This window comes from Penicillium argentinense, assembly GCF_028826775.1.
Source record: "Penicillium argentinense strain IBT 30761 chromosome Unknown utg000001l_segment0_segment0, whole genome shotgun sequence".
In the NCBI taxonomy this organism is placed as follows: domain Eukaryota; kingdom Fungi; phylum Ascomycota; class Eurotiomycetes; order Eurotiales; family Aspergillaceae; genus Penicillium; species Penicillium argentinense.
In genome coordinates, this window is record NW_026622660.1 from 2,278,814 (window position 1) to 2,302,823 (window position 24,010).

Consider the following 24,010-nt stretch of genomic DNA (forward strand, 5'->3'; position numbering starts at 1 on the left):
CCAACCGATCGCCTTCCGCTGACTCAGCGCATCAAGACCCAGCACGGCCGCGATGACCCTCCGACTCTGCGATCTCCATGCATCCAGACGACGAGCCCCGCAAGCGCACGGCGCGCGCTTGCGACTCCTGCTACCGACGCAAGGTATATTCACTCCTCTGCAAACCCGGCCCCGGCTGACCACGTAGATTAAATGTGACGCGGCACAACCGCAATGCAACTGGTGCAGCCACCATAACCTGCCCTGTACCTTTGACCGGGTGGTGCAGCGGAAGAGAAGACCGACAGATGATGGCGGGTATGACCATTGAGCTACCGGAATGCTTGTGGATGGATCTTGAATGTACTGACGATGGCAATAGTCGGCCCAAGGCTTCTCGTTTGTCAGAACGCATCAGCCGTATTGAGCAGGTTCTTGCCGACAATTTCTCGATGCATGATACGGACTCTGGTATGTTACACAGAAAATTCTCGGTCAAATATGTGCGCGGCTAAGTCTAAATAGTCCCCACGGATCTATCGCAAGTTCTGGATGACAACGCAACTGCGGGTAGCTCACCTAGCACAGCCAGCAGCAATCAGCAGCCCCTCGTGCCATCTACAGTGGGCGTCCACTTTGCAGGCCGAGAGCTTGGCGCGATAAGTCTACTCACTGGTATCCCATTCCTTTTGCCAGAGGGACAAGAATGGATTCAGGCGCGAACTGGGCAAACTATCTCGCGGGACAAGCTGAGCCCAACTCGGGCCCCGTGGGAGAAAGAACGTGGACAAAGCTCTCATAATCTTTTCACGAACCTTCCTAACCAGAATATGTTTGAGCTGCCAGACTGGCGGGTGGTTCGTCTCTATTTCGAGGCCTATAAGAGCTCGCTCGTCATGCAGCGGTTGTTCCCGGTTGTGGATGCCGAGCTTTTCGAGGAGACGATCATATCCGCCTACCAGCAACCCCAATCTACATTCCGGGTAGGACAAGCTAGTACTCGAGCTTGTATCATGGCTTTCTTAGCTTTTACTGCGCGTCTCCCTCCTATTAAAGAATTTGCACAGAACTCGCCGTTGGGAAATGTGGACTATGATGCCATGGCTACCAGGGGCCAGTTTCTTCTTTCGCAGGTCTTGCAGGAGCCGGCAAGCCTGGAAGGAGCCCAGGCAGCTACTATGCTCGTGAGTGATTTTGCCTCTCAATTTCAATATTTGCAAATGGCAAATGCTAATGGCTTGCTAAACTTGGAAAGACACTCTATGAACTTTCCTCAGGAAACATGCGCGCCACCAACTACTTTGGAGCCATTACCGCGAGGCTTTTGTTTATGCTTGGTGCCAATCTTGGCACCACTAAAGCAGCTTTGCAAGGTGGTCGCCCCCAGAAACGACAGCAGGCTCTGCGAAACCTGTTCTGGATCAGCTACACGCTTGACAAAGATGTTGCCCTTCGAACCGGGCAACCTCCAACCATCGCCGACGAAAACTGCGATTTGACCCTCCCGCCGGGCTATCTAGATCGTGCATTTAAGGACCCAGAGCACCAAGATTCGCAATCCATCGAGCCAGTCTTCCCGTTTGACCTGCGTCTCAGTATCATCAAGTCTCGAGCACATAGCGCCTTGTACTCGGTGAAATCATTACAGAAGTGTGATGCGGATTTACTTAAATCTATTCGAGAATTGGATGATGAATTGGAGGAGTGGCGTCTCTCGATTCCGCAGCAGTGGCGCCCAACCATGTCTTTCGCTCCCGACGCCTCCGATCCCAATGTTAGTATGCACTCGGTTATGTTGCGAGTCAATTACTACTTGTGCATGTCGATCATTCACCAGGCGAGCAGTCGATGCAAGGCGTGGATAAATGGAAGTGGGTTGGTGGATGGAGTCAGCTCAAGTCTCACGTTATCTGTCGAAGCGAGTCGGTCGACTTTGTGCTACCTGGAGGCAGCAGAACATGTCTTAGTCGATGGTGTCTTCTGGTAAGTGTTGAATGTGGCCCACTTGGGCTTTGTATGGAGCTAACAGAGGGAAATTTAGGACACTAATCTTCTACCCAATATCTGCGCTCTTGACCATCTTTTGCAGCATTCTCCAAAACCCACTGGACCCTCGCTCACGCGACGACATGGACTTGCTGAGAATGGCGACGGTCATGATGGATCGCATTTTCTCACGCAAACTGCCAGAGAACGAAGTCGTGCACTTCAAGCTGGTGGCTGATTTTGTGGTCGAGCTCAAACGACTCGCCGAGTGTGCCATTGACAAAGCGTGGCGTGAGCAGAGTGCTGGTTCGCATCTACCTCATTGATTATCATTTTTTCGTAATGTCTTATTTTTTATTGGGTGTTTGAGGGCCGAGGGATATTGTGATAACGGCGTTGGCTTCTGGAGCAAGATTTTACACCTTTTGTATTAATAGTATACCATAGAGATAAATGAATTTTGCTCAAACTCCGCCGATTTTCATTCCAGCTGTGGTCGAGAGCGGCTACGAGGTTCCACAAAAAGTTCCACAAAAAGATATGGAGAGATGTACAAGAGTCCGATTGTGGCCACGAAGCAGCCAGGATGATATGAAGAATGAAGTAGATTGCATTGATGTCTAAATAAGAAGTGTGCAGAGCGATGTCGAGGTAATTGGAAAAGTTCCTAGAATTTCTCAGATCAAAGTCAGCACCTTGTCGAAAGCAAAGAGTCGCTTGCGTGATGGCAAAATGGGATAGTCAATTCGTCCGTACATCACAGATAGGACGAATGACCAAGCTCAGATAAATGCACAAAATAAGCAAAGAGCGAATTCGTATGTAAGATTGAAATGCTCTCAGATGGGGTTGAAACATAATAATAGGCATATCATCTTCGCAGGAGATTGCAGATATGGTGGAGGGTGACTCGAGCTGTCAGACGGCGGAGGAACTTACAGTTTGTAGCGAAAGGCTCGAGGAATCAAGCCTTGTCGTCTTTGTTATTGGGGAGACTACAGAGAGATCGCTAGGCAGTGTGAAAAATGAGCTTTTAAGGCGTGGATCATGTGACCCGGAATGAGAGACGGGCCGGCCCCGGATTGGAAGGGGAACTAGTCCATTTTGGTCGTAGTATATATGAAGGTACTCCCTGAGTATGCACGGCAAACAGGATGGAGATGCGGTGGAAATAGACTGATACGGGCGGTTATGGCAATTTTGAAGATGTGGTTAGGTTGTATATTCCTAGATATGGTGTGGGACTGTAGAGTCCCGAAGTGACTCCGAGGAGAGTAGCGATATTCGAGCCTATCCCTTGTGCCATATACTCATCGCTGCGTGTTGATTCTATACCTGGAACAAGCCCCAAAATAGGGAGCGAGGCGAGAAATTTTGGATAGGCCACCGTGTAATTGCAGGCTGTACCGATCATCGACGCTAGCAGTTGGAGCTTTGAAGCATGAGAGCTGCTTCTCGGCAGTATTTCGAAATGTTAAAAGTAATACCTCGAGATACTCCAGAAATTTCTCAGTGGAACATTCGGATACCGGAAAGATCGTTAACACGGCTTGAATGGGCCCCTTTTCGGTTCGATACTGGGCGACAGTCTGTGGTGGACTACTGGGGAGATAAATGCAACAGGCCAGTAAGGCCAGCGTTGTCTTCAAATCTCCCCACCGAGAACATCCCACATCTGGTGAGAACCCTCGCCAGATTGCTGGGAATTTTTCTCTGCTGTTTCAACATCCTTTGTAGATTGTTCCGCCGAGCCGATCTCTTTGCCCTGCGTCTCCAATTGCTCCAACGCACTCTCGATCTCCGCCTTGACTTTGTCCATCTGCTCGATTTCATCCTTGCTTCGTTGCAGCTGCTCTTCCATCATCATGACCAGTGATTCCCGGGCTTGGTGTGGGCGGTAGAGATTGAGAAGATGGTGAGCGTTGATAAACAGGTTGCGCAGGTCGTTCACCTTCGATTCGAATTGTTCGGGTGAGACCGCAAGAGCTCCGACAAACTCAAGGAAGTTCAGGAGGAGCGATTTGCTGATCTTGAGCAAGTAATAGGCGTGGTTGAGGGGTTGGGACGGCTGTGAAGCGTCTTTGCTCTGGTCGGTCTCGGTGGCAGGTTCGGGATAGAGCTGATCGATTCCTTGATCTTTCAGCGAAGGTAGTGCCGTCGACATCTATCGAATGCATGGTTAGTTCCCAATTCGGTCAGAGGGACAGCGCGGTGGCACGTACGGACTGCAATTCACCAAAGACCGAGTAATCCCCCGTTGGGACCTCCGGGGGAACCAAGAATCGCAGTTCCGGGGGAACCTCCAGAGCGCGCAATTCAGAGGGAGACCACTTCTTGTCGCTGGCAGATTCCTCATCAAATCCTGTTGACGCTTCCTTTTTGATCTGCTCCAGCTTGTCGAGGTTGTCGCGCGTGAACTGCTTCCACAAGGGCGGCGGAGGCGCAAAGGCCGCGGTGACTGTTCGTTGCTGGCTCGCGTCGGCCATGACGACTCGGATCGATGCGCGACGATCGAGAAATGGAGGGTTGGTGAAGATGAGTTAAGAGTGGGAGCAGGGCAGTTCAAGTTGAAGTTCGGAGTGGAAGGCGAGCGGGAGACGATCGGCGGGTCGGTTGCTCTCCGCTTCACGCGACTGTCGTTCTTCCTCCGACGCCGCGCAAGCCAGCACGTCTTCACTCTCGACGCCCGCTGCGAAGTGGACCTGTACTTTGACAGAGGACTCTTGCGGGCTCTACCCGACCATGATACGAACCAACAGCGGTGATATGCTTGCGACTCTCTGATCTTCTTCACTGTCTCCCCTGCCGGTCGTTTGACCGAGCTCTCGACCGGGTCTCCGACTTCATTCGCTTCAATATTTCGCAAACATGCCTCGCAGCCGTTCAGGAACCGGGTCTGCACCCCTGCTGAACCGTGTCGGCCTGGCGGGGGCAGCAGCTCGTTTCAGCCAGCGCTCCTACGCCGCGGACTACATGGCATTGGGCTTTCTCGCCATGTGTTGGTTACTGGTGAGTGCAATTGGAACATGCGCTGGGTTCTGATCAAATCACTAATACTAAATGATTGCGCAGATCCAACTTTTTGTCTCTCCCTTTCACCGGATGTTCTCCCTCGACAACAAGTCCATTCAATACCCATTCGCCGTTCACGAACGGGTTCCTGTCGGTACGCACTCCAACCCACGTCCTCCCCTACTAGTATCCTGACGAGAAACAATAGTATGGTCTGTGTTCTATGCAGGCGTGGTTCCCTTTTTCATAATCATGGCGTGGTCGGCAATGCTGCATCCTGGCGCGCAAAAAACACAGGTTACGATGCTGGGTCTGTTGGTGGCGCTCATGCTCACCTCTTTCATCACCGATATCGTCAAGAATGCAGTGGGCAGGCCTCGCCCGGACCTCATTTCGCGGTGCAAACCCACTCGGGGCACGGCCGACAATGTACTGGTTGCCTGGACAGTCTGTACCGAAACTAATCAGCATATCCTACAGGAAGGATGGCGCAGTTTCCCCAGTGGACACAGTAGCTTTTCCTTTGGTGGTTTGGGATATCTGTCTCTGTAAGGACTTTTGGATTGGAATGTCTGGTGATGCATTAGCTAACCCACGAGTGTCTAGTTTCTTCTGCGGCCAGATGCATGTATTTCGCCCTCGAACGGATCTTGGCCGTTGCCTCCTGGCCTTCTTCCCGCTGTTGTGTGCGCTACTGATTGCGATCTCGCGATTGGACGACTACCGGCACGACGTGTGGGATGTCACCATTGGCTCTCTTCTAGGAATGCTGGTGGCGTGGTTCTCCTATCGGCGCTACTATCCATCGATGGGGTCTGCCCGCTGTGATGTCCCATACGACAAGACTGATCCCTCTGTTCTTGAGGGCTTCGGAAAGCTGAATGATGAAGAGCAGGGCCGACCACGCTCCTTCATACAGGGCGATGGTCCTGTGCACGAGGAGAATTACCCCATGGAGGAGTCGGCGTCCCGTATACTGTAGTCTCCCGATCTGAGATCAAATCTCTGATCTTGTCCAGGGAAACAGCTGGCCTGCCCCCTAGTTATGTCGGGCAGTTAACTTACTAATTATCGTGCCTGACCTCGAATGTAACAATAGCTAGGAACAAATGAAGCTGTATCTATGTTTTCTCGACCGGCCATGGCCACTTATCAACTGTTGCATCGATTCAAGGTAAAATGGAGATGATAAAGAATATATTTCGGGGTAAATTCGTAGGACTACAATCTTTCTACTTGTAACGCTGTACTGAAATCAAAAAGCTTTTGAAAAGTCCCATCGCTCGTATCTAGCGAGACAACCTTAAGAACAGAGCCAGTCATACCTTCATGCTATGGAGTCTATACCTCTATTTTTCGCTCTGAGAAATTCCTTTTTCAAAGAAGTAGAATACAAAGACAGCATTTGCGAAGCAGATAACAGCTGAAATAATCATTAGAAGAGCTAAATGATAAAAAATCAAAGGATCAATTACTCACCGAGAATAATATTCATGTAGGAATAGCCAATTGCTTCGGTTAAACCCCCTGCTAAGAGTGGACCGAACATGAGTCCGGCATTGAATGAGACTTCGTTGATCGCAAACACTCTGGAAAGACCTCCTTGACGTCCGAATATTTGAGGTTGTTTCAATTCTACGTCTCGCAGGATAGCTTTAGAGGTAAAATTAGCTTGAAGAAGACGAGACGCTCTGAGTGGGATGCCGTGTACTTACTGATGGTGTGTAGCACGCCCGCACCCTGAATAAGAGTCGATCCAAGCCCGATGCATGCAATGCATGTGACGAAGAATTCTTTCCCATGATGCTCTGGACCGGATGGAATGCCTAGACAGAAGATCAACGGCGTGAGGAGAAGCCATCCCAGTGCCGTGGGGTATCGAAGTCCAACGTGGTCTCGCAGCATGCCCATGAATGGTCCGAAAACTATTGTGGGGATGCGGATGAGCAGGAACATCATTCCCACGGTGAAAGAGCCCCAGTTGAAAATTGCACGAAGGTGAACGGGTAGAGTCGCGTTAAATCCTGCGATGATGATAGAGTTGACGGTGGTGGTTGAAATGCTGGCTAGAACTCGACAGTCGCGAAGCATCACCCAGTAGAAGGAGGATGGGGCTGGCAGGCAGGTGTCTTTGTCCTGAGAGAATGTTTCAGCTGAACATTCCGAGTCTGAGCCTGACAGGAGCGGCGATGTTTCTGCGTTTTCAACGTCTTCCTCAGTTCGAGGAGGTGATGGAGGTGGCTTTTGAGGCTCTTCGGTGATCAACCGTCCCGCGATATTGATGAGAATGATCCCGATGGGCACCGACCAGGCCGGCCAGTATCCCATCCACTCCAGCAAGGCGCCTGCTACGGTCGGCCCTGCAACCGTGCCTGTCATGACAACGGACATACTGAGGCCCATGACTCGTCCGACTCGTCCTGGCCCAGCGTTGTCGGTCAACATGGCCAGACAGATAATCCATGCCGCGGAACCTGACACGCCTTGGAGGATTCGGCCGAGATAGATTGCCCACACTAAGCGAGTGACCTTGGTTAGTCTCTTGTCAACGGAGGGCAAAGGAGAGACATACAGGTTGGGGTGAATGCCACCAGAACTGTTCCCCCGAGGCAGACGACGAGAGAGATGATCAGAGGAATCTTGCGATTTGGGGTCTTATCCGCCGCAGCCGCAATGAGAGGAGTCAGGATGAGGGTGGCAAACCCATGGACACTCAGTAAAGCTGACGTGATGCTCTGGGTCTGGCTGGGGTCTATGTGTAGGCGGACCTCCAGCATATATGGCAAGATGGGGACCACGAATCCGTACAGGAGGGTTTCTGTTGAGTGGGTCAGTGATTAGAAAAAGTAAATTGAGATACCCGGATATCGAAACACAGGATGGAAGAGATTGTACCAGTAAACAAGGCCAGACACGCTGTGCTGATGATCAGGATCCTGGATGAGCGCCATCCGTATTCGGTCTGGCCGTGGTCTTCGTCCGACATCGTGACGAGCAGATTATAGTAGCACCAGTAGGATGAAATGAAGAGGAGAGAAGCTTTGACCGAGGAGGGGTCTGCATGTACTCTTAGTCAGGTCGATCTGATCGACGACGCCTGCAAGCTGATTCGAGCACGAACTATTGTACACGACGTCCTAATGTAATGTGCTAGTACTCGAGAGCTCAACCCTTGCATCACTCGCTCGGACTTGACTGCATAAGGGGGCGCATAAAGCGAGACAACGCAAAACCAAGGCTTGTTGATGTGATGGCGTATTCACCCCACTATGGAGATTTCAGCTCTTCTACTAGACACTAGACTTCTCGTGGTTAGGTTGGACTGCGCTAGTGTCGGAATGGGCCCGGTATCAACCTTGACACAAGATCTCCCGTGTCCAGACCAGAACTCGATTCTATGGAATCTGTATGCTTTTTCGCAGAAAGGTCTTTTTATGTGATTTAAGTGGCGGTAATCCCGCTTTGAATACAACTATACACGAGATATATACTCCGATGATGCTCCGTCCAAATCGCTAATACTACCATGACCCCCAAGGCATGGGTGGATTAAATGTGTGAATCCGATTCAAGCCGAAAAAAAAAAAAAAAAAGACTTCGAGCAAATATTATTGCGCGTCTGGTTCTTTGATACAACCGCTACTATACTAGTGTGATGCGGTAGGCAATCCCAGCGCGGCAGTATCTCCGCCCGGAGATCGAAGGGGCGTCGGACTTGTGCATATTCCGTGGCGAGCGTCAGCAACTACCCCACCTTTGATTCTTTGATCCCTCGGCAACACCCACCCCCCAACAAGAGATCGACCTAGACAAGAAGGGGGAATTTGTGAGGGATGCGATCATCAGTCCTCGATCGGACTTTGGACGTCACCATGACGGAGCTACCAGCCATCCTCTGCACCCTCCGCGAATCGGCTTAACGTCACGTAAATCCGCGACGCTGACAGGACACAGGACACCCATCCCCGAATGAGGCTCCGCATCGAACTTCTCAAATGGACAGAAACTACTTAAGGGGCTGACAGATCTTATTGCTTCTGCTCTTCAAAATTGCTGGTTACGCATCTTGAATCGATACATATCGCATCGCTCAGCTCAGCGTGATCGTCGTTTTGAAACCCTGCGAGTCTTAATTCCCACAATGACTTTGCCATCTTCCTACAAGCGGGCCGTATTCAGAGAGGCTGGCGGCTCTTTGCACGTAGAAGAAGTCGCGCTGACAATGCCTGCCCCAGGCGAGGTGCTGGTAAAGGTCGAAGCCTGCGGTGTCTGTTTCTCCGACCACGTACCGCAAGCCTATGGTGCTATGGGACGATTGTAAATGAATATACTCTTCCGCGAATGTCTCGAATCAGCAAGTCTAACTGATTCAGTCCCGTTGTGCCAGGCCACGAACTCATCGGACATGTCGCGGCGATCGGCGACAATGTTTCACAGTGGAAGATCGGCGATCGCATTGGGGGACCGTGGCATGGAGGCCATGATGGTATGTTGGCGATGAAGCTTATCATCAGCTTGGGGGCACCATGCTGACCGAAACCAGGCACGTGTCTTGCCTGTCGCAGGGGGAATTTTCAGATGTGTGACCTGGGCATAGTCAATGGAGTCACCAGGGATGGCGGATGTAAGCCCTCACCCTTATCACTCGAAAGTTTTACCACCACAAAGCGATTCCACAAACTAACGCAACGATAGATGCCCAGTACTGCCTCTTGCGCGGCGAAGCTGGTGTGCGCATCCCACCGCACATTCCCGCCGCCGAGTATGCCCCAATTCTCTGTGCCGGCGTCACCGTCTTCAACTCGATGCGCCGCATGAACGTCCAGCCCGGCTCCGTCGTCGCAATTCAAGGACTCGGGGGCCTCGGCCACTTGGCGATTCAATATGCGAACCGGTTTGGGTTCCGCGTCGTGGCGATTTCTCGTGACGCTCAAAAGGAGAAGTTTGTTCGGGAATTGGGAGCTCATAAGTATATTGATAGCAGCAAAGAGGATCCTGCCGAGGCGTTGCAGAAGATCGGTGGTGCGGCTCTGGTGGTTGCCACTGCGCCGAATCCCAAGGTGATCGCGCCGTTGATGAAGGGACTTGGTCCCCTTGGGAAGTTGCTTCTTCTTGCCAGTGAGCTCGGTTTCCCCGAAGAACTTTGGAATATATCTAATATATTTTCTAGCTGCCGGCGAAGTTCCGTTTGATTCTATGACGATGGTGAGTTTCCTTCTCAAGCTCTTTACAAGGCACTTTAGCTAACTTGCCGGAACAGATCACGAAGGGCCTGTCTGTTCACGGATGGCCGAGTGGACATGCGCTTGATTCGGAAGAGACGATCCAGTTTACCGAGCTGGAGGGCGTCAAGTGCCTAGTAGAGACTTTCCCCTTGGAGAAAGCAAATGAGGCCTTTGGTTAGTTCATCCAGACCCTTTGTGAGAGTGTGTTGCTGATAAATCGACAGAGGCGATGGTCAGAGGGACGGTGCGTTTCCGCGCGGTGATTACCATGGATTAATGATCGAGGTTGGAAGTGGTGTAACACATTCATGATTGGTGTTGATGGAAGTAGTTGCGATGGCTCAAGTAGATTCCGGGGATGGACGTGGGGCCGCGCAAAAACCGCTGATTGGGCGCCAGAACGGCTAGATAGAAGTAGTCGAGGTGTTGATCGAGAGAAATGCGAACGAATCGAGCGAATCCGATGCAAAATGCGATCAGATAACGTAAAGTATGCGGCTTGACCTGCTCTTCGGGGCCATGCAGGCCTCCCCGTCGTCACACAGTTGATAGTTGTCACCTTAGTGAGGGCCGACATTGTCCCCGCATAAATAGCAGCAGCCCCCCGCCTTTCTCGTTCTTCTTTTCTTTCACCTCAACATACTTTACTCTAGTCATCATGACACTCGAATCCTGGGAAAAACTGGTTCAGCAGAAGCAGGCCAAAGCTGCGGACTTGATTCCCAAGGCCTGGCGTCTTTCTGCGGAGTATACCAACATCTCCGAAACGGCCAGCACCAATGTACTCGACGTGCCCCGCCGCTGTGGAATCCTGTCCGCAAAGCAGTTGGAGATTACCGAGAAGTACGACGCGACGGCTTTGCTCGAGAAGATCCATAGCAAGGAGCTGTCTGCTTATGAAGTCACTGAGGCCTTCTGTGCTCGAGCGGCGATCGCGCAGCAAGTGGTATGTCTCCCCAGACCCCGGACATGACTTGGTTTGCTAACCGCTGTAAAAGACACACTGCCTCACCGAGACCTTCTTCAATAGAGCTATGGAGCAAGCGAAGAAGTTGGATGAACATCTCCTCCAGACGGGCAAGCCAGTCGGTCCCCTGCACGGCTTGCCAATCAGTTTCAAGGTAAGGAGATATGGATGTTTACTAGTGGAAGCACTTACTGATAGGCATAAAGGACTGCTTTAATATCGAAGGTGTCTGCTCCACTATTGGATTTGCCTCCTTCCTCAGAAACAAGCCTGTCAACTCGAACTCGGCGGTTGTGGAAATCATCGTGAGCCTCGGCGGTATCCCCTACGTCAAGACCAATATCCCTCAAACCATGATGGTATGTATGTCTGGATCTGCATGAGCATACGGGCAAACATAGTCTGACATATGCAGGCTGCGGACTCTCACAATTACATCTTCGGACGGACGCTAAATCCCCATCGATCGAACCTCAACGCAGGAGGGTCATCTGGCGGAGAAGGAGCGCTAATCGCCATGCGAGGCTCGGTCTTGGGCGTCGGAACAGACATTGCTGGGTCAATTCGGATCCCTGCCATCTGCAATGGCACCTTTGCTTTACGCCCGTCGGCTGATAGGATCCCATACGGAGGCCAGACGAGTCCCGGTCGCAAAGGCATGTTGGGAATTAGAGCATGCGCCGGTCCTCTGGCAACCTCGGCTCGCGACCTGGAGCTACTGATGCGTGTTGTGACAAACCACGACCCATGGGCGTATGACTCAACGGCAATCTTCTCACCGTGGCGCGAGGTAACTCCCAAGGCAAAACTTCGATTCGGTCTCATTCAAGAGGATCCTCATTTCCCGCTCCATCCACCTGTCTTGCGCACCCTGAATGAAGCTGCGGAAAAGCTGAAATTTGCCGGGCATGAGATCGTTCCTCTGGAAACACCCTCCATCAAGGATGCCTGTGCCCTAGCATTCCGTATGTTCGCAATGGATCCGGCGGGAACAGCTTTCAAGCATATTGCTGCGAGTGGTGAGCCGACTATCCCGGCTCTGAAATCGACCTCGTTGCCGCATGAGTATATGCAGTATGAATATGCGCCTTTGACTCTCGATGGGCTTTATGATCTAAATCAGCAGCGGAATCAATTCAAGGAAGAGTTCCGTGAGCTTGTTGTCAAGTCGAGGGTGGATGCAATTATCATGCCTGGTTACCAGGGTACTGCCCAGCCGCATGATCTGTTCGGATTTGTTCCGTACACTGTACTGTGGAATGTCATGGATGTGAGTATGAGCCTACTTATTGAATGACCCTGAGCTAATTGCCTTGCCAGTATCCCGCTGCAATTGTCCCGTACAGCAAGGCCGACAAGGCTGCCGATGCATCCTTCGTTCGCGACGTGGTTTACAGACCCCCATGTAAGTGAACAGTCATTTCTTGTCAAATTTGAAATTTAGCACTAGCAAATACTAACTTCGCCAATACAGACGATGCAAATGCGGTCGAAGGCGCCCCATGCTGCGTGCAAGTCGTTGGTAGACACATGCGTGAAGAGGAGTTGGTCAAGGCAAGCGCAGTCGTTGCTCAAGTCCTTGCCGAATAGAAGTGTCACATTATCCATTTGTGCAATGTGCAATATCTACAAATGACAGATCCAGAAATAAACTGAAACCATGATGAAGCTCTGTCTTTGCTAAAAGTAACGAAAGGAAGAACGATCTCGGGGTATCTGTGTCCGCAAAGTGCTACCCCGCAGGCTGGCTTCCCCAAACGGCGCGGGGGTTGATCGCCCCGCCGGCCGTATTTTTCCCGTTGGTGGAAGTTTATTTTACAAATTAGATGCTTTCTTCAATTCTGCTGGAAGCAGAGAATAAATGTTAGTCCGAGGTGGCAAGATTAAGATGAATGAGGCCAGACACCCCGCTTGCAACCTTGGAAGGCCTCCGGAAATCACTAGGTCAAGATGAAAGGAATCCTCTGCTCTCTCGCGATAAGCATTCTCCAGGCTCTTGGAGCACCTCTTAAAAGCAAATCGTCTTCGGCATCAAAGCCTCCATTCTTCATCTTAGCAGGAGACAGCACGACAGCAACCCAATCCTCGAATGGCGGTGGATGGGGCGACGGCTTCTTAAACACAACCCTGTTCAACGGGGCATCCGGCCACAACTATGGCCACAACGGTGCAACGACAGTCAGCTTTCGGGCCGGTGGCGACTGGGCCAATGTACTAGCTACAGTTGAAAGTGTCAGCGCGGACTATCATCCCTTCGTGACAATTCAATTCGGGCACAACGATCAGAAGGTAGCGGCCAATATTTCAGTCTCGCAATATACGGATAATCTCGAGAAATTTGTCGCAGAAGTTCGAGATGTGGACGCTACGCCTATTCTTGTGACGCCGCTTTCTCGTCGTAATTATGATAACTCTACTGGTCATCCGGCCATTATTGAGGACCTGGCGGATCAGACTGCGGCGACTATTACTGCGGCAGGGAGGAGTGGTACTGCAGTCATTGATCTCAACAAAGCGAGCACGGCGTATCTTAATGCAATTGGCCCGGAGAAGGCCTGGAGTTATAATCTGAATGCGGATGATCATACTCATCTCAATGTTGAAGGGTCTGTTGTTTTTGGAGGAATGGTTGCTGAGTTGATTCAGCGGGAGTTTCCCGAATTGAAGCGGGAAGGATTCTTGAGGTATAATGATAAATGAGGAAGGATATTGATGCTGGTGTCTATTACTGGCCCTAATAAATAGACCGTACATAACTCGGGAAGGCTGGTCTGTTACGGGCACCGGGATTCTACCTTTTTCACAGGTAGAAGGACACCCGATACTTTATCATACTACAAATTGCACATTATGTGTCGTATCTTCAGGAGACGTGATAAATCCACATGCTAATTATCAACAGGTAGATGTCGAACAGCCAAGATGAAGACGGACAGGTAGACACGATCAAAACCAGAAAACCCTCCCATCGTGACCCTATGCGGTCTTCTCCTCCTCATGCTCATGCTTCTGCAAGAAAAGCGCCTTCATAGACGGATAAGTCCGAACCTCAACCTCATCATCCAGCACCGGAGTCCCACTCTCATCACCAAGATCATAGAATATAGCCTTTGGCACGGCACCCTTGACTCGCTTCGCAAACCATAAAGCGTGCACCCAGTCAATCCAGACCTCGTAACCTTCGCCCTGGTCGTGGATGAGAATCGTCGCGCCTTCGGCCGATCGGAAGCGATGATCTAAATTAATCCGCTCCTCCTCACCCCAGGATCCATCCACCTTTGCGTTGAATATGATTTGGCCCTGGCCTCGTCGGATAGAGATGTGGAAGACAGTGTTTCCGGCGGAATCGGTAATGGAGAGCTGGGTCATGTCGATGTTGACAGTTGGCTTGGTCAGATCCACGGAGGAGGATTCGAGGAGGATCACGCTGTCTGGCTTGAGCGCCTTCGGGAATACGAGACTACCGTGCAGTGGGAGATTTGCCTTTGGTCGGACGGGTCTACGGATGTGCTCGTCAGCATTTTGCCCGGTTTGACTGCAAGCTTTGCTATGGAACACGTACCTTGGTGGCGGTGGCACAACCACAGGTTGCTTCAGTTCAGGATCCAAGGCTCCATCAGCACCACCGCTAATAGTTGGCTCTTCTTTGAAGTTTTCGAAAGCTGGTGGGAGAGCGGGATTCTCGAAGAATTTTGTGTCATTGCTGCTGCCGATAATTTCGAGCTCCAGCTTTTCAACCTCGTATCTTGGAAGTTCTTTGCCATGCTGCCAGCGATTCAGTATCCAAAGCCATCAAATTCAGCAACAACCGTCGCAAACTCCGTACCTTTATAACCCTCCAATACGCCCGCTTCTGCAAGAACGCCAAAACTTCCTCACGGGTAAGAGTTTTCAGTTTCTTGCCAGTCTTGATTAATTTGTACAGCACAGGCGCAATTGGAATGTAGGCAGTCGACTTGACCTTGATTTTCTGGCCACTCTTGCAGTTCCCGCACACCGTCGCTCCATCGAGTTCGGGTCTCTGGCTAAAATTGTAGACTTCAGCGATCAAGTCGCTGATTGGTGTTTGGACTCCTTCGTCCTGGGCGAGATATAATTTCACCCAGAATGGCTGGCCGCCGAATGCGTATCTGGGGCATTCCTATCAGTAGTGATCAAGTTGGACTCAGGAGTTGTCTGGCATACTTCAAAAATCGAATGCTGAAACCGAAATCAGTAATCTGTAGTCCGCCATCAACCTGTTCTACGCCGTCTGGGATAGGAGCTTTGGGATCCAAAGCAAGGGAGCGTGACACTCCGTAGAGCTTGGTGATCTGGGCCATCACGTCTCCCTGGAAGAGTGGGTAGTCAAAGGATTTGTCCTCTTTGAGATATTTGGTGTCCCATGGCTGGAGCTCGGGGTATGTGTATCCAAGATTCACTGTGTGCTGCACTCCACTTGGAGTCCAGTAGCTGCCTTGTGCATCCTTCCGAAACGGTTGGAGGGGAGTATCTTTGTTGACGGCATGCTCCTTGCCATGCGAGTCGCGAATCGTCGCATTGTCTGCTGGAATCCTGTCGAGGAACTTGTCAGGATTGAGAGCTTGCCAGATGGCAAAGATGCGATCGATGTTGCTGAGTGTGGAAGTTATTAAACGAAGTGGTTCATTTTTGGAATGTGAAATATCCTACCAGTGGTGCAGAAAGAACAACGGGTCGAAAGAAGCGACGGGTACATTTCCCATGTGTCCTGCATCTCCAGTCCAACCGTGAATGTTATTGTGAATCTAACTAAAGAGTCAGTCTTGTCCTGAGAGTCAGGTTTTGCACACTCACGTATTCGATATTCAAATCCTCGTCGACCTTTTGATCTTTTGAGGTAGGGTTCGTGCTGGCAAATGTTGTGTAGTCCATGCGAATTGTCAGCAGACGATAGACCATCTCAGCAGCAGGGCCGTGGTTCTTGTCGTTGTAACCCATGTGAGAGTTGAAAGCGTCGGCAACCTTCCGGTTGTTGACGACACCATGTCTCCATCCCTCGCTCGTGGGCTTTTGGTCTTCTTCGTCAGGCCATCGACTTGTTCCAATCGCGTTGCCAAACTAATACTCGTTAGCATCAACACTAAGTCTCTCAAAATACAACCCACATTTTTGTATTCCTCCTGCTCCGCATCATCCCTCCACGTGTTTTCAGTGCCAATTCCCTCGCTAGACATGGGCTTGTCGGTAGGCATGCGGAATTGAAAGAGGGGATTATCGATTCGAACCCTGCCTCCCTGAGGGCTGGGGACTGTGATGGTGGGGTATTTCGCCAGATCTGGAACTCGACCATTCCGTGCCCAGTCCCAGAAAGGGAGACGCCAGGAGTCAGCGAGTTCCTGCCAGTCCGCGTGCTGCTCCTGGGGGAACTGTGGGATCACATCCCGGACCATGATGTCGTACACGACTTGCTGAGAACAGTCAGTTGAAAGACATAAAATGTGCATCTCACGAGAGGAGCTTACCTCAAACAAAAGTACGTACGGTCTATGCCAGATGGGGAAAAGAATGTGTGCGTGGAAACAGTAACCGTTTTTCATCGGCATGGGGTCGGGATCATCCCAGCGAACAAACGGTTGGCCATGGATACCTTTGCAAAATTAATATTGAAGCATGCTCGCAGGGCAAGTGCGACTTACCAGCAATTTGAAAATAAGAAAGCTTGTCCTTCGGATCAAGCTTCTGGAATTTCTCCATGGCCATAATGAACAGATCCACTTGCCTCTTGTTCGATCTCTTCCCACTCCATTCGTCGATATTCTGACGAACAAAGACCTTTCGATTAAGTCCATCTTCGGCAGAGGAGTCCTGGGCCGGGAATCTGGGCTGGACGGGATAGTACTCGGGGCCGATCGCCTCGATACTGGCCTCGATGCTGGACATGCTGCCGAGAGACTCGACGGATGAATGGATCTGCCTGCTAGATGATTTTCGAGAAAGACGACCGAAGAGGTGCATTGAGTTGAATGCAGATTGTGAAAGGGTTTTGGGTATTGGGCAGTTTATAATCTCATCTCCGCTGGCGATGATGTGTCTAGCGAGAACAAAACGAGTGCGATGCAGGAAATGGTCCAGCCATCGCAATCCACACAGATATGTCTTGCATGGGAAATACTATGATTTGTTTGTTCGAACTGAAGCTGTCATCGGGAAATATTTAGCGACAAGCTGAGCAGCACGGGTTCGTCGAATGCGCGTCAAGCCAGAAGTATAAAGGCGGCCGGCCCTGTTTGAAACTGACCAATCGCAGATGCGTGTAGCGCTGGGCTGTTCGAGGCGACCTGGAACGGAGGTACTGTTTGTCCAATCAATAATCTCGCTGAATATTTCCACCGGGGCGGAATGATGTCTACATGATGTCTATGGTGGCTTGGCTGTTGGCGTGAACGAGCGTTCCTCCACAAGCTGTCACTCCAGCCAGCCACGCCGCATCTCGAGCTTTTTCCCCGCTTGTGTACAGCCAGACCTGAAGCAGCCACGCAGTCGAATTTTCAGGTCGGCCACCCGGACCACATGGAGTTGTGTTTGCTTTTGCAAGGAGAATCAGTGACAGTTGCCGCTTTGACCTTGCAATCGTGAGAAACAGCCACGCTCAGCCGTCAGCCCGAAAAGTCATAGAGCACCGAAACCTCACGACTTCGAGTACCCAGGGGGTAACTTTGCAAAATGATGAAGTGAGTAAAAACGAGAGTCCTTTGTTGGAAAAAGATATATCTAAATTTGTGCAAAAAGGGGAAAGAACTTGTTGACCATATTTTCTGCAACCATGTCTCGACTAAATCACCATCTGTTCGCGCATATCCTGTACTTCTTCACGTGAAAACCCCATGTCCATCAGCGTGGCCTCGGTGTGCTCTCCCAGTCCCGGCGGGGCCATGCGAATGGCAGGACTGGTTTCACTGAATTTCACCGGGAATCCTTAGCTGATCGTTAGTACAAGTTTCCACACGGCACAAATCATAACAGGAGTTAATAACGAACCGAGTACTTTGATTTCGCCCGATGACGCTGCTTCGTAAGGCAGATTCTGCACCATCTCTCTGGCTTTTGTCTGGGGATGCGCAAACACCTTTTCAATCGTATTGATCGGCCCGTATGTCATGCCGCTTCCTTCGAGAGTTGAGAGCCACTCCTCTGTTGATTTTCTCTCAATTATCTCGCTCAGGATCCTTGTCAACTCATCCCGATTCTGGACTCGGTCTGTGTTTTCTGCGAAACGGGGATCGGTTGCCAAATCCTGGCGATCGAGCAGTTTGCACAAGAGCTGATATTGGCGATTGTTGACGGCGCCGAGGACGATGTACGAGTCTGTGGTCTTGAATGCCTGGTAGGGAACAATGCTCGGGTGTGCGGTACCCCATCGCTGAGCCTCCACACCTCCGTTTAGCCAGGACATTGCGACGTTCGTGAGGAGTGAGATCTGGCTTTCGAATAGGGACCCGTCGATCTTCTGGCCCTTTCCGGTCTGCTGGCGCATGTACAGAGCGGCGAGGATTGCTCCGTGGAGGAAGAGCCCGGTGCTCATGTCGACGAGACCTAGACCTGGCCGTGTGGGAGGGCCGTCCCTTTCACCGGTGATGTGCATCAAGCCAGCTTCAGCTGCGGCGATTGCATCGTAGCCAGCGCGCTGGGAATATGGGCCGCCTGCCCCGTAGCCTGCCTTACATTTAGCTGAGACATGCCAATCGAGGAATGGAAGACATACCGGAGATACTGGCATGAATGATGGCAGGATTGATCTCACGCAGCTTTTTATAACCTATTCCTAGATCATCCATTTTGCCAGGGACAAAGTTGTCGACACTGTTTCTGGTTAGCACTAGCACCGAATTGGGCGAGGGGACATGTTAGGCAGGCTACATACACCACGTCTGCTCTCTTGACAAGACGAAACAAGATCCTGCGACCCTGCTCGTGCTTGAAGTTCAATGTCATCGAGCGTTTGTTACGGTTGATTGTGCAGAAGTATGCCGAAATGTCTTTTTCGGTGGCTTTCCAGATGTCTTTTTCCGCAGCAGTTCGCCAAAGACGTGTGTCATCCTTCAGTCGAGTCAGTCAATGCCAGATATTGATTGGTTATTGATAAGTAGCTTACTCCTCCCTTGGGATTCTCAATCTTCAGCACGTCGGCACCATAGTCTGCGAGTATCTGGGTACAGAAAGGGCCCTTTAACAGTCATTGGCAGAGCAGATTTATTGAATTACATGAATTACTTACCGCTAGCACGCGTGTCAGGTCTAGGATGCGAACACCCTGCAGGGGTCCGCCATTTCGTGTGAAAGTGTGGGTGTAGCGTTGGGGATGAGAGTAGGGCGGTCGAGGGAGTTCACCAGCTTTGAGAGTTAGAGATTGCCTGGCCAGCCCGAGGCGGCATGCGAGACGTGGAAGAGCTCGAGAAGCCATTTTTACGAAGAAACGGGACAGTCGACGACCAGAGCGGCTTGTCTTGCGATGGCCGTTGCAGTTGGGGCAGAGTTGGAGAAGATGAGCCCCCCCCAACCGCGCATAAACATCCACCTTAGAGTAGCCGATTTGCCTGCCTCGCTCGTCGCTGCCGCGGTTACCTGCCTAATTGCAAAGCGCCGAATACCGCCGAGTCGTGAATTCACTTGTGAGGGAACTTGGTGCCAATTTGCAAGCAAATTCTGGATTGTCTATGCTCTGCTCATAGAGTGATCGCTTCAATACGGCTAAATCAGGGCGCCAGGCGATTCCATCTACGTGCAAAACAAATATCAAGAGTGAATGATTTCTCTCGAATGAAGATCCCTGCTCTCCTAGTATGATCTCCTAGTATAAGAACCCTATTATGCTACCTAGTACGCCTCTCTAGTATGACTTTGGGAGGCCGAGCACGCGTTCTCCAATGTAGTTGAAGATCATTTCGCGGCTGACCGGGGCAATACGAGGAATGAAGGCCTCGCGCAGATATCGCTCAACGTGATACTCCTTGGCGTATCCCATACCCCCATGAGCCAGAACAGCTCGCTCGCACGCCTCAAAGGCAGCCTCAGCTGCAAGAAATTTTCCAGCATTCGCATATTCCCCACCCGCATAGCCCTGATCGTACAGTCGCGCAGCCTGGTAAACCATCATGCGCGCTGCTTCCAGCTTCATCCAGCTTTCTGCTAGTGGGTGTTGGATTCCTTGATTCTTGCCAATCGGACGTCCGAATACCTCTCTCTCCCCGCATAAAGGGCAGCTCGACGTAGAGCTGCAAATCCTAGTCCGAGTGCCTCGGCACCGATGAGGATTCGTTCGGCGTTCATGCCGTGGAGGATCATCTTGAAACCCTCGTTTTCCTCCCCGACACGGTCCGTCACGGGTACAGGCCAGTCGTCAAAAAAGAGCGTATTGGTATCAACGGCGGCACGTCCCATTTTGGGAATCTCGGTGATCTCGACTTGGGGGACATGGAGGTCGGTGTAGAAGAGCGAGAGTCCCTGGGATCGTTTCTGGACTCGGTCGAGCGGTGTAGTGCGAACGAGTATGAGAATCTTCTCTGCCTTTTGCGCGGTAGAGATCCATATTTTCTGGCCGGAGAGAACGTAACGATCGCCGTCACGTCGTGCGGTGGACTGCAGCTTTAGGGTGTCGAGGCCGGTGTTGGGCTCGGTGACGCCGAAGCAGGCTCGCTCGCGACCGTCAATCAAGGGCGTAAGCCACTTCTCCTTCTGCTCGTCGGTGCCGAATTTTTCCACGGGCTCCAGGCCGAAAATATTCATGTGAATTGATGAGGCTCCTGTCATGCCGGCTCCCGACTCCGAGATGGTCTGCATCATGATAGCCGCTTCGGAAATGCCCAGCTCAGAGCCGCCATATCGCTGGGGCAGACAAATCCCCAGCCAGCCTTGACTGGCAAGCGCGCTATGAAGCTCAGTGGGAAATTGATGCGTCTCGTCCTTGCGAGCCCAGTATTCTTCAGGGAAATTAGAGCAGATCTTGGCAATCGCCTCGCGTACAGTGCGTTGCGAATCAGAGAGGTCGGGATCATAATTCTGTAGGAACTCCGTGGCACGTGCATGAAGTTCACGTTTTAGCGGAGGGAAAGCAGGATGAAATCCATTCAGGCGTGAAGTTGTGATGAGCTTGCTCCTGGCCTGGAGTGTGTGAGTACAACCACCCGGTCGTTGAAGACGTGATGCTTACCAATCTGATTAGAGTGGCCATCTTGGTTGATGCGAGGAACCGCGAAAGGGCTGACAGCTCCTCGCGATGAGGTCGGTCGTCGAGATATCTGGCCGAGGTGGACGAGGGCAGCTCTGATAGGATTGCAGTGGAGTGTGGAGGGATTGCGGGGAAGACCGAGAGACGCCGAGGTGAGCCCGGCAAGTGAGCGACAGCAAGCACCTACCCTGCGGCCTAGACACAACTTGATGACAATATTCTTCGCATATTCGTGACGATTAGATCGGGCCTATCATTTTCTACTTGCCACTTTTTCGGCATTTCATAGTCGATTGGTGACGCCTGATTTGGGAACAAAGTACGAAGTATGCGCTTCTGGGTACTTTCAGATTGAATATGTAGCTACCACTATTTCTTCATAACTTAGCAATATTATCCAGATAGAACAGATTCCGCCGCTGCCCTTTCTGGCCGTTGGGATCTGGTGCCACAATACCACGCTTCCCAATGGGCTCTTCTGTCCTGGACGACAGTCGAGTGAGCGTGGCTTCATCGCCATGGTTCGCCAGGAAGCGATGGTTGCTCCCGACTACTCTTCCCACGATATGCGCTCGGCTTGGTTTTCCATCGCGACCAAACTCCACCGTGTACGTCTATTTAACAGTGAGAAATCATTCACTATTGTTGTTGTGAATTGTTAGAGAAGACTTACCTCAATCTCAGCTTTTCCTTCTGCCTCGAGATCAATTGGGGGGATCGGCATGTCAATTTGAGACTTTAAGACGCTGCTGTCGGGGTACTGGCTTCCATCTCTTCTGGGGTTCTTGGAGATGCAGATGGCGTGTTGGTAGGACAGGACTCCACCGTTTGCAAGGATGAGTCCATTATTCTGCTGGCCACCGCGTAACTGACGGACCATTTCGGTAATTGCCTGTCATAGAGATCAATCTCACGCAACCTGCAGTCAGAATAGTATATCGTCCTTACATGCATTGAATAATTATTCCCAGCACCTCCGAATGAAGTCAGCCCACCAAGGACTGTGATTGGCTTCTGGGGGTTGGTGATTGACAGGCCAAGGTGGTGGCAGGCGAGTTTCGGAACGATGGGGAAACACGAGTAGAAGTCGTAAATATCGATATCGCTTGACCTCAATGCGCTCTGGTCAAGACAGGTGTCGAGTGATTTTGAAATAGCTTCACTTTCAAAGAAATTAGGGCGCTCCCAAACTAGAGCCGGGCAAGTTAAGTCAGTAATATTCTGTGGTGTTGACTTTTGATACTGACAGAGGTCGCGTTCGCGTGATCCTGCACCACCGACTAAAAAATTAAATTAGTGATTGAAGTTTCGTTCTGGTTTGAGATGAGTCTCACGTGGGTAGATCCATTTCTGCTCTGGAATCTGCAACTTCCTCGCAAACTCGGTCGAGGTCATGATGCAGGCTGCACCCAGGTTGACCGTATTGAATGCATTCATGAGAAGAGGGTCTGCGAGGGAGTCAGTACCGGAGCCATATTTCATTATCGTGATATAAGATCTCACAGGGGAAGCATATAAGGCGATTCTTCTTCGAGATACTCCCAATAGATTGTGCGGTCTCCGGTTTCCCTCCATAGTTCCACGAATAGGGATTCGAAGCCGCAACCTCGCTGAATTGGCCGTACAGAATTGCAGACTCTTGATGGTTATCACTGATCGACTGGCCACGATGGGCACGGAATCCATTCTCGTAAAGAGGATAGATGTGGATTGGTGCACCGACCGCGTGGATCCCTCCGATGTCTAGAACGAGGGTTTGTATTGGACTTTAGGATGCTCTGGATTTGACATCACGCACCTTTTTTCAATTCTCTGTTTGTGGGCGAAAAGACATCCGTGATAGATTCGGCATCAGGCCCTGATGTCCATCCAGGAGGTGGCATTTTGCCTTCTTTGACGCAGCCAGCCACTGCCGCCTTCAATCAACGTTCCGAACATATCATGACAGTGACATTACTTACAAGAAGCAAGAGCCTCAGCACCCGTCAGAACTGCCACTTGACTTTCCCCAGTTGCGATGCGTCTCGCTGCACTATCCAAAAGCTTGGCTGGTTGGTTGCCACCATGTTCACTGTAGCTCTTGTGTTTCAGATCAACCCCCAGCTTCTGGCCTAAAAGGCCCGGCAGGTCCGCGTAGGGCCATGTCCAGGTTTTGACAACATCCAGACTATCAATGCTAGCTCGAAGCTTCTGCTCTGTCTGGGATGAGCTGCTGGCATCTTTTATCGCCGCTGCAATTGCCTCCAGCATCAAGCTGGCTGGCTCTTTTGCATCCTCGGCTTTGGTGGATCGATTCTTGATGTCGGCAACGCCGATAATGACTGGCGTCATGTTTGGAATGCAGCAATTTATTCGCGATATGGATCAAACCCGCTGTAAACTACGGCTGCATTGTATATGTAGGTACCTTGCCACTGGGTTTAGCCTGCGATCTGCAGACACAGGGGTGTGGGGGTCGTCCTGTTCATAAAATTACATCCTCGGGCCGAGCAAAACTGAGGCTTGCATCATATGGTGAGTCGGCGGACCCCGACTGCAACCACTGGGGAAAATGTTCATCGAGAGGTGTGTGCGTATAAATTAAAAAGCCGAATTGACTTGGCAATGTACATAAATCCACCCGTTGGGAGCCTTAAGGGTGCTTAATTCCAGCTT

The 24,010-nt window shown here is 51.1% G+C and overlaps 12 protein-coding genes across 12 annotated transcripts; 5 read left to right on the forward strand and 7 right to left on the reverse strand.

Moving 5' to 3' along the window:
- Window positions 1-77: 77 nt before the first annotated feature.
- On the forward strand, window positions 78-2,291 carry N7532_000797 (putative C6 transcription factor; the record flags this gene model as incomplete). The annotated part of the gene is made up of 6 exons (XM_056613301.1): window positions 78-143; window positions 188-297; window positions 362-450; window positions 505-1,163; window positions 1,235-1,962; window positions 2,021-2,291. The coding sequence occupies 6 exons, from the start codon at window positions 78-80 to the stop codon at window positions 2,289-2,291; spliced, it is 1,923 nt and encodes a 640-aa protein (XP_056480525.1).
- A 1,319-nt stretch (window positions 2,292-3,610) lies between these two features.
- med7 (mediator complex subunit MED7) lies at window positions 3,611-4,451 on the reverse strand (the record flags this gene model as incomplete). Its single annotated transcript, XM_056613302.1, has 2 exons — window positions 3,611-4,129; window positions 4,188-4,451. 2 exons carry the CDS (start codon window positions 4,449-4,451, stop codon window positions 3,611-3,613), a joined length of 783 nt encoding a protein of 260 aa, XP_056480526.1.
- Window positions 4,452-4,833: 382 nt separating this feature from the next.
- On the forward strand, window positions 4,834-5,959 carry N7532_000799 (phosphatase PAP2 family protein; the record flags this gene model as incomplete). Its single annotated transcript, XM_056613303.1, has 4 exons — window positions 4,834-4,974; window positions 5,038-5,131; window positions 5,186-5,525; window positions 5,584-5,959. 4 exons carry the CDS (start codon window positions 4,834-4,836, stop codon window positions 5,957-5,959), a joined length of 951 nt encoding a protein of 316 aa, XP_056480527.1.
- Window positions 5,960-6,326: 367 nt separating this feature from the next.
- On the reverse strand, window positions 6,327-7,963 carry N7532_000800 (MFS transporter; the record flags this gene model as incomplete). The annotated part of the gene is made up of 5 exons (XM_056613304.1): window positions 6,327-6,400; window positions 6,457-6,630; window positions 6,693-7,493; window positions 7,550-7,795; window positions 7,873-7,963. 5 exons carry the CDS (start codon window positions 7,961-7,963, stop codon window positions 6,327-6,329), a joined length of 1,386 nt encoding a protein of 461 aa, XP_056480528.1.
- Window positions 7,964-9,118: 1,155 nt separating this feature from the next.
- On the forward strand, window positions 9,119-10,479 carry N7532_000801 (uncharacterized protein; the record flags this gene model as incomplete). The annotated part of the gene is made up of 7 exons (XM_056613305.1): window positions 9,119-9,294; window positions 9,351-9,463; window positions 9,521-9,601; window positions 9,673-10,095; window positions 10,148-10,182; window positions 10,238-10,376; window positions 10,427-10,479. 7 exons carry the CDS (start codon window positions 9,119-9,121, stop codon window positions 10,477-10,479), a joined length of 1,020 nt encoding a protein of 339 aa, XP_056480529.1.
- Window positions 10,480-10,860: 381 nt separating this feature from the next.
- Window positions 10,861-12,759, forward strand: N7532_000802 (putative general amidase; the record flags this gene model as incomplete). The annotated part of the gene is made up of 6 exons (XM_056613306.1): window positions 10,861-11,148; window positions 11,201-11,323; window positions 11,376-11,528; window positions 11,585-12,439; window positions 12,490-12,574; window positions 12,644-12,759. The coding sequence occupies 6 exons, from the start codon at window positions 10,861-10,863 to the stop codon at window positions 12,757-12,759; spliced, it is 1,620 nt and encodes a 539-aa protein (XP_056480530.1).
- Window positions 12,760-13,119: 360 nt separating this feature from the next.
- Window positions 13,120-13,869, forward strand: N7532_000803 (rhamnogalacturonan acetylesterase; the record flags this gene model as incomplete). Its single annotated transcript, XM_056613307.1, has 1 exon — window positions 13,120-13,869. The coding sequence occupies one exon, from the start codon at window positions 13,120-13,122 to the stop codon at window positions 13,867-13,869; it is 750 nt and encodes a 249-aa protein (XP_056480531.1).
- Window positions 13,870-14,145: 276 nt separating this feature from the next.
- Window positions 14,146-17,145, reverse strand: N7532_000804 (uncharacterized protein; the record flags this gene model as incomplete). Its single annotated transcript, XM_056613308.1, has 9 exons — window positions 14,146-14,668; window positions 14,732-14,934; window positions 14,996-15,299; window positions 15,355-15,783; window positions 15,841-15,935; window positions 15,985-16,248; window positions 16,296-16,598; window positions 16,653-16,777; window positions 16,827-17,145. 9 exons carry the CDS (start codon window positions 17,143-17,145, stop codon window positions 14,146-14,148), a joined length of 2,565 nt encoding a protein of 854 aa, XP_056480532.1.
- An 817-nt stretch (window positions 17,146-17,962) lies between these two features.
- N7532_000805 (CaiB/BaiF CoA transferase family protein) lies at window positions 17,963-19,591 on the reverse strand (the record flags this gene model as incomplete). The annotated part of the gene is made up of 6 exons (XM_056613309.1): window positions 17,963-18,105; window positions 18,169-18,843; window positions 18,893-18,990; window positions 19,052-19,227; window positions 19,283-19,354; window positions 19,406-19,591. 6 exons carry the CDS (start codon window positions 19,589-19,591, stop codon window positions 17,963-17,965), a joined length of 1,350 nt encoding a protein of 449 aa, XP_056480533.1.
- Window positions 19,592-20,017: 426 nt separating this feature from the next.
- Window positions 20,018-20,281, reverse strand: N7532_000806 (uncharacterized protein; the record flags this gene model as incomplete). The annotated part of the gene is made up of 1 exon (XM_056613310.1): window positions 20,018-20,281. The coding sequence occupies one exon, from the start codon at window positions 20,279-20,281 to the stop codon at window positions 20,018-20,020; it is 264 nt and encodes an 87-aa protein (XP_056480534.1).
- Window positions 20,282-20,316: 35 nt separating this feature from the next.
- Window positions 20,317-22,235, reverse strand: N7532_000807 (acyl-CoA dehydrogenase family protein; the record flags this gene model as incomplete). Its single annotated transcript, XM_056613311.1, has 2 exons — window positions 20,317-21,288; window positions 22,029-22,235. 2 exons carry the CDS (start codon window positions 22,233-22,235, stop codon window positions 20,317-20,319), a joined length of 1,179 nt encoding a protein of 392 aa, XP_056480535.1.
- A 1,073-nt stretch (window positions 22,236-23,308) lies between these two features.
- Window positions 23,309-23,686, reverse strand: N7532_000808 (uncharacterized protein; the record flags this gene model as incomplete). The annotated part of the gene is made up of 1 exon (XM_056613312.1): window positions 23,309-23,686. The coding sequence occupies one exon, from the start codon at window positions 23,684-23,686 to the stop codon at window positions 23,309-23,311; it is 378 nt and encodes a 125-aa protein (XP_056480536.1).
- Window positions 23,687-24,010: the final 324 nt, after the last annotated feature.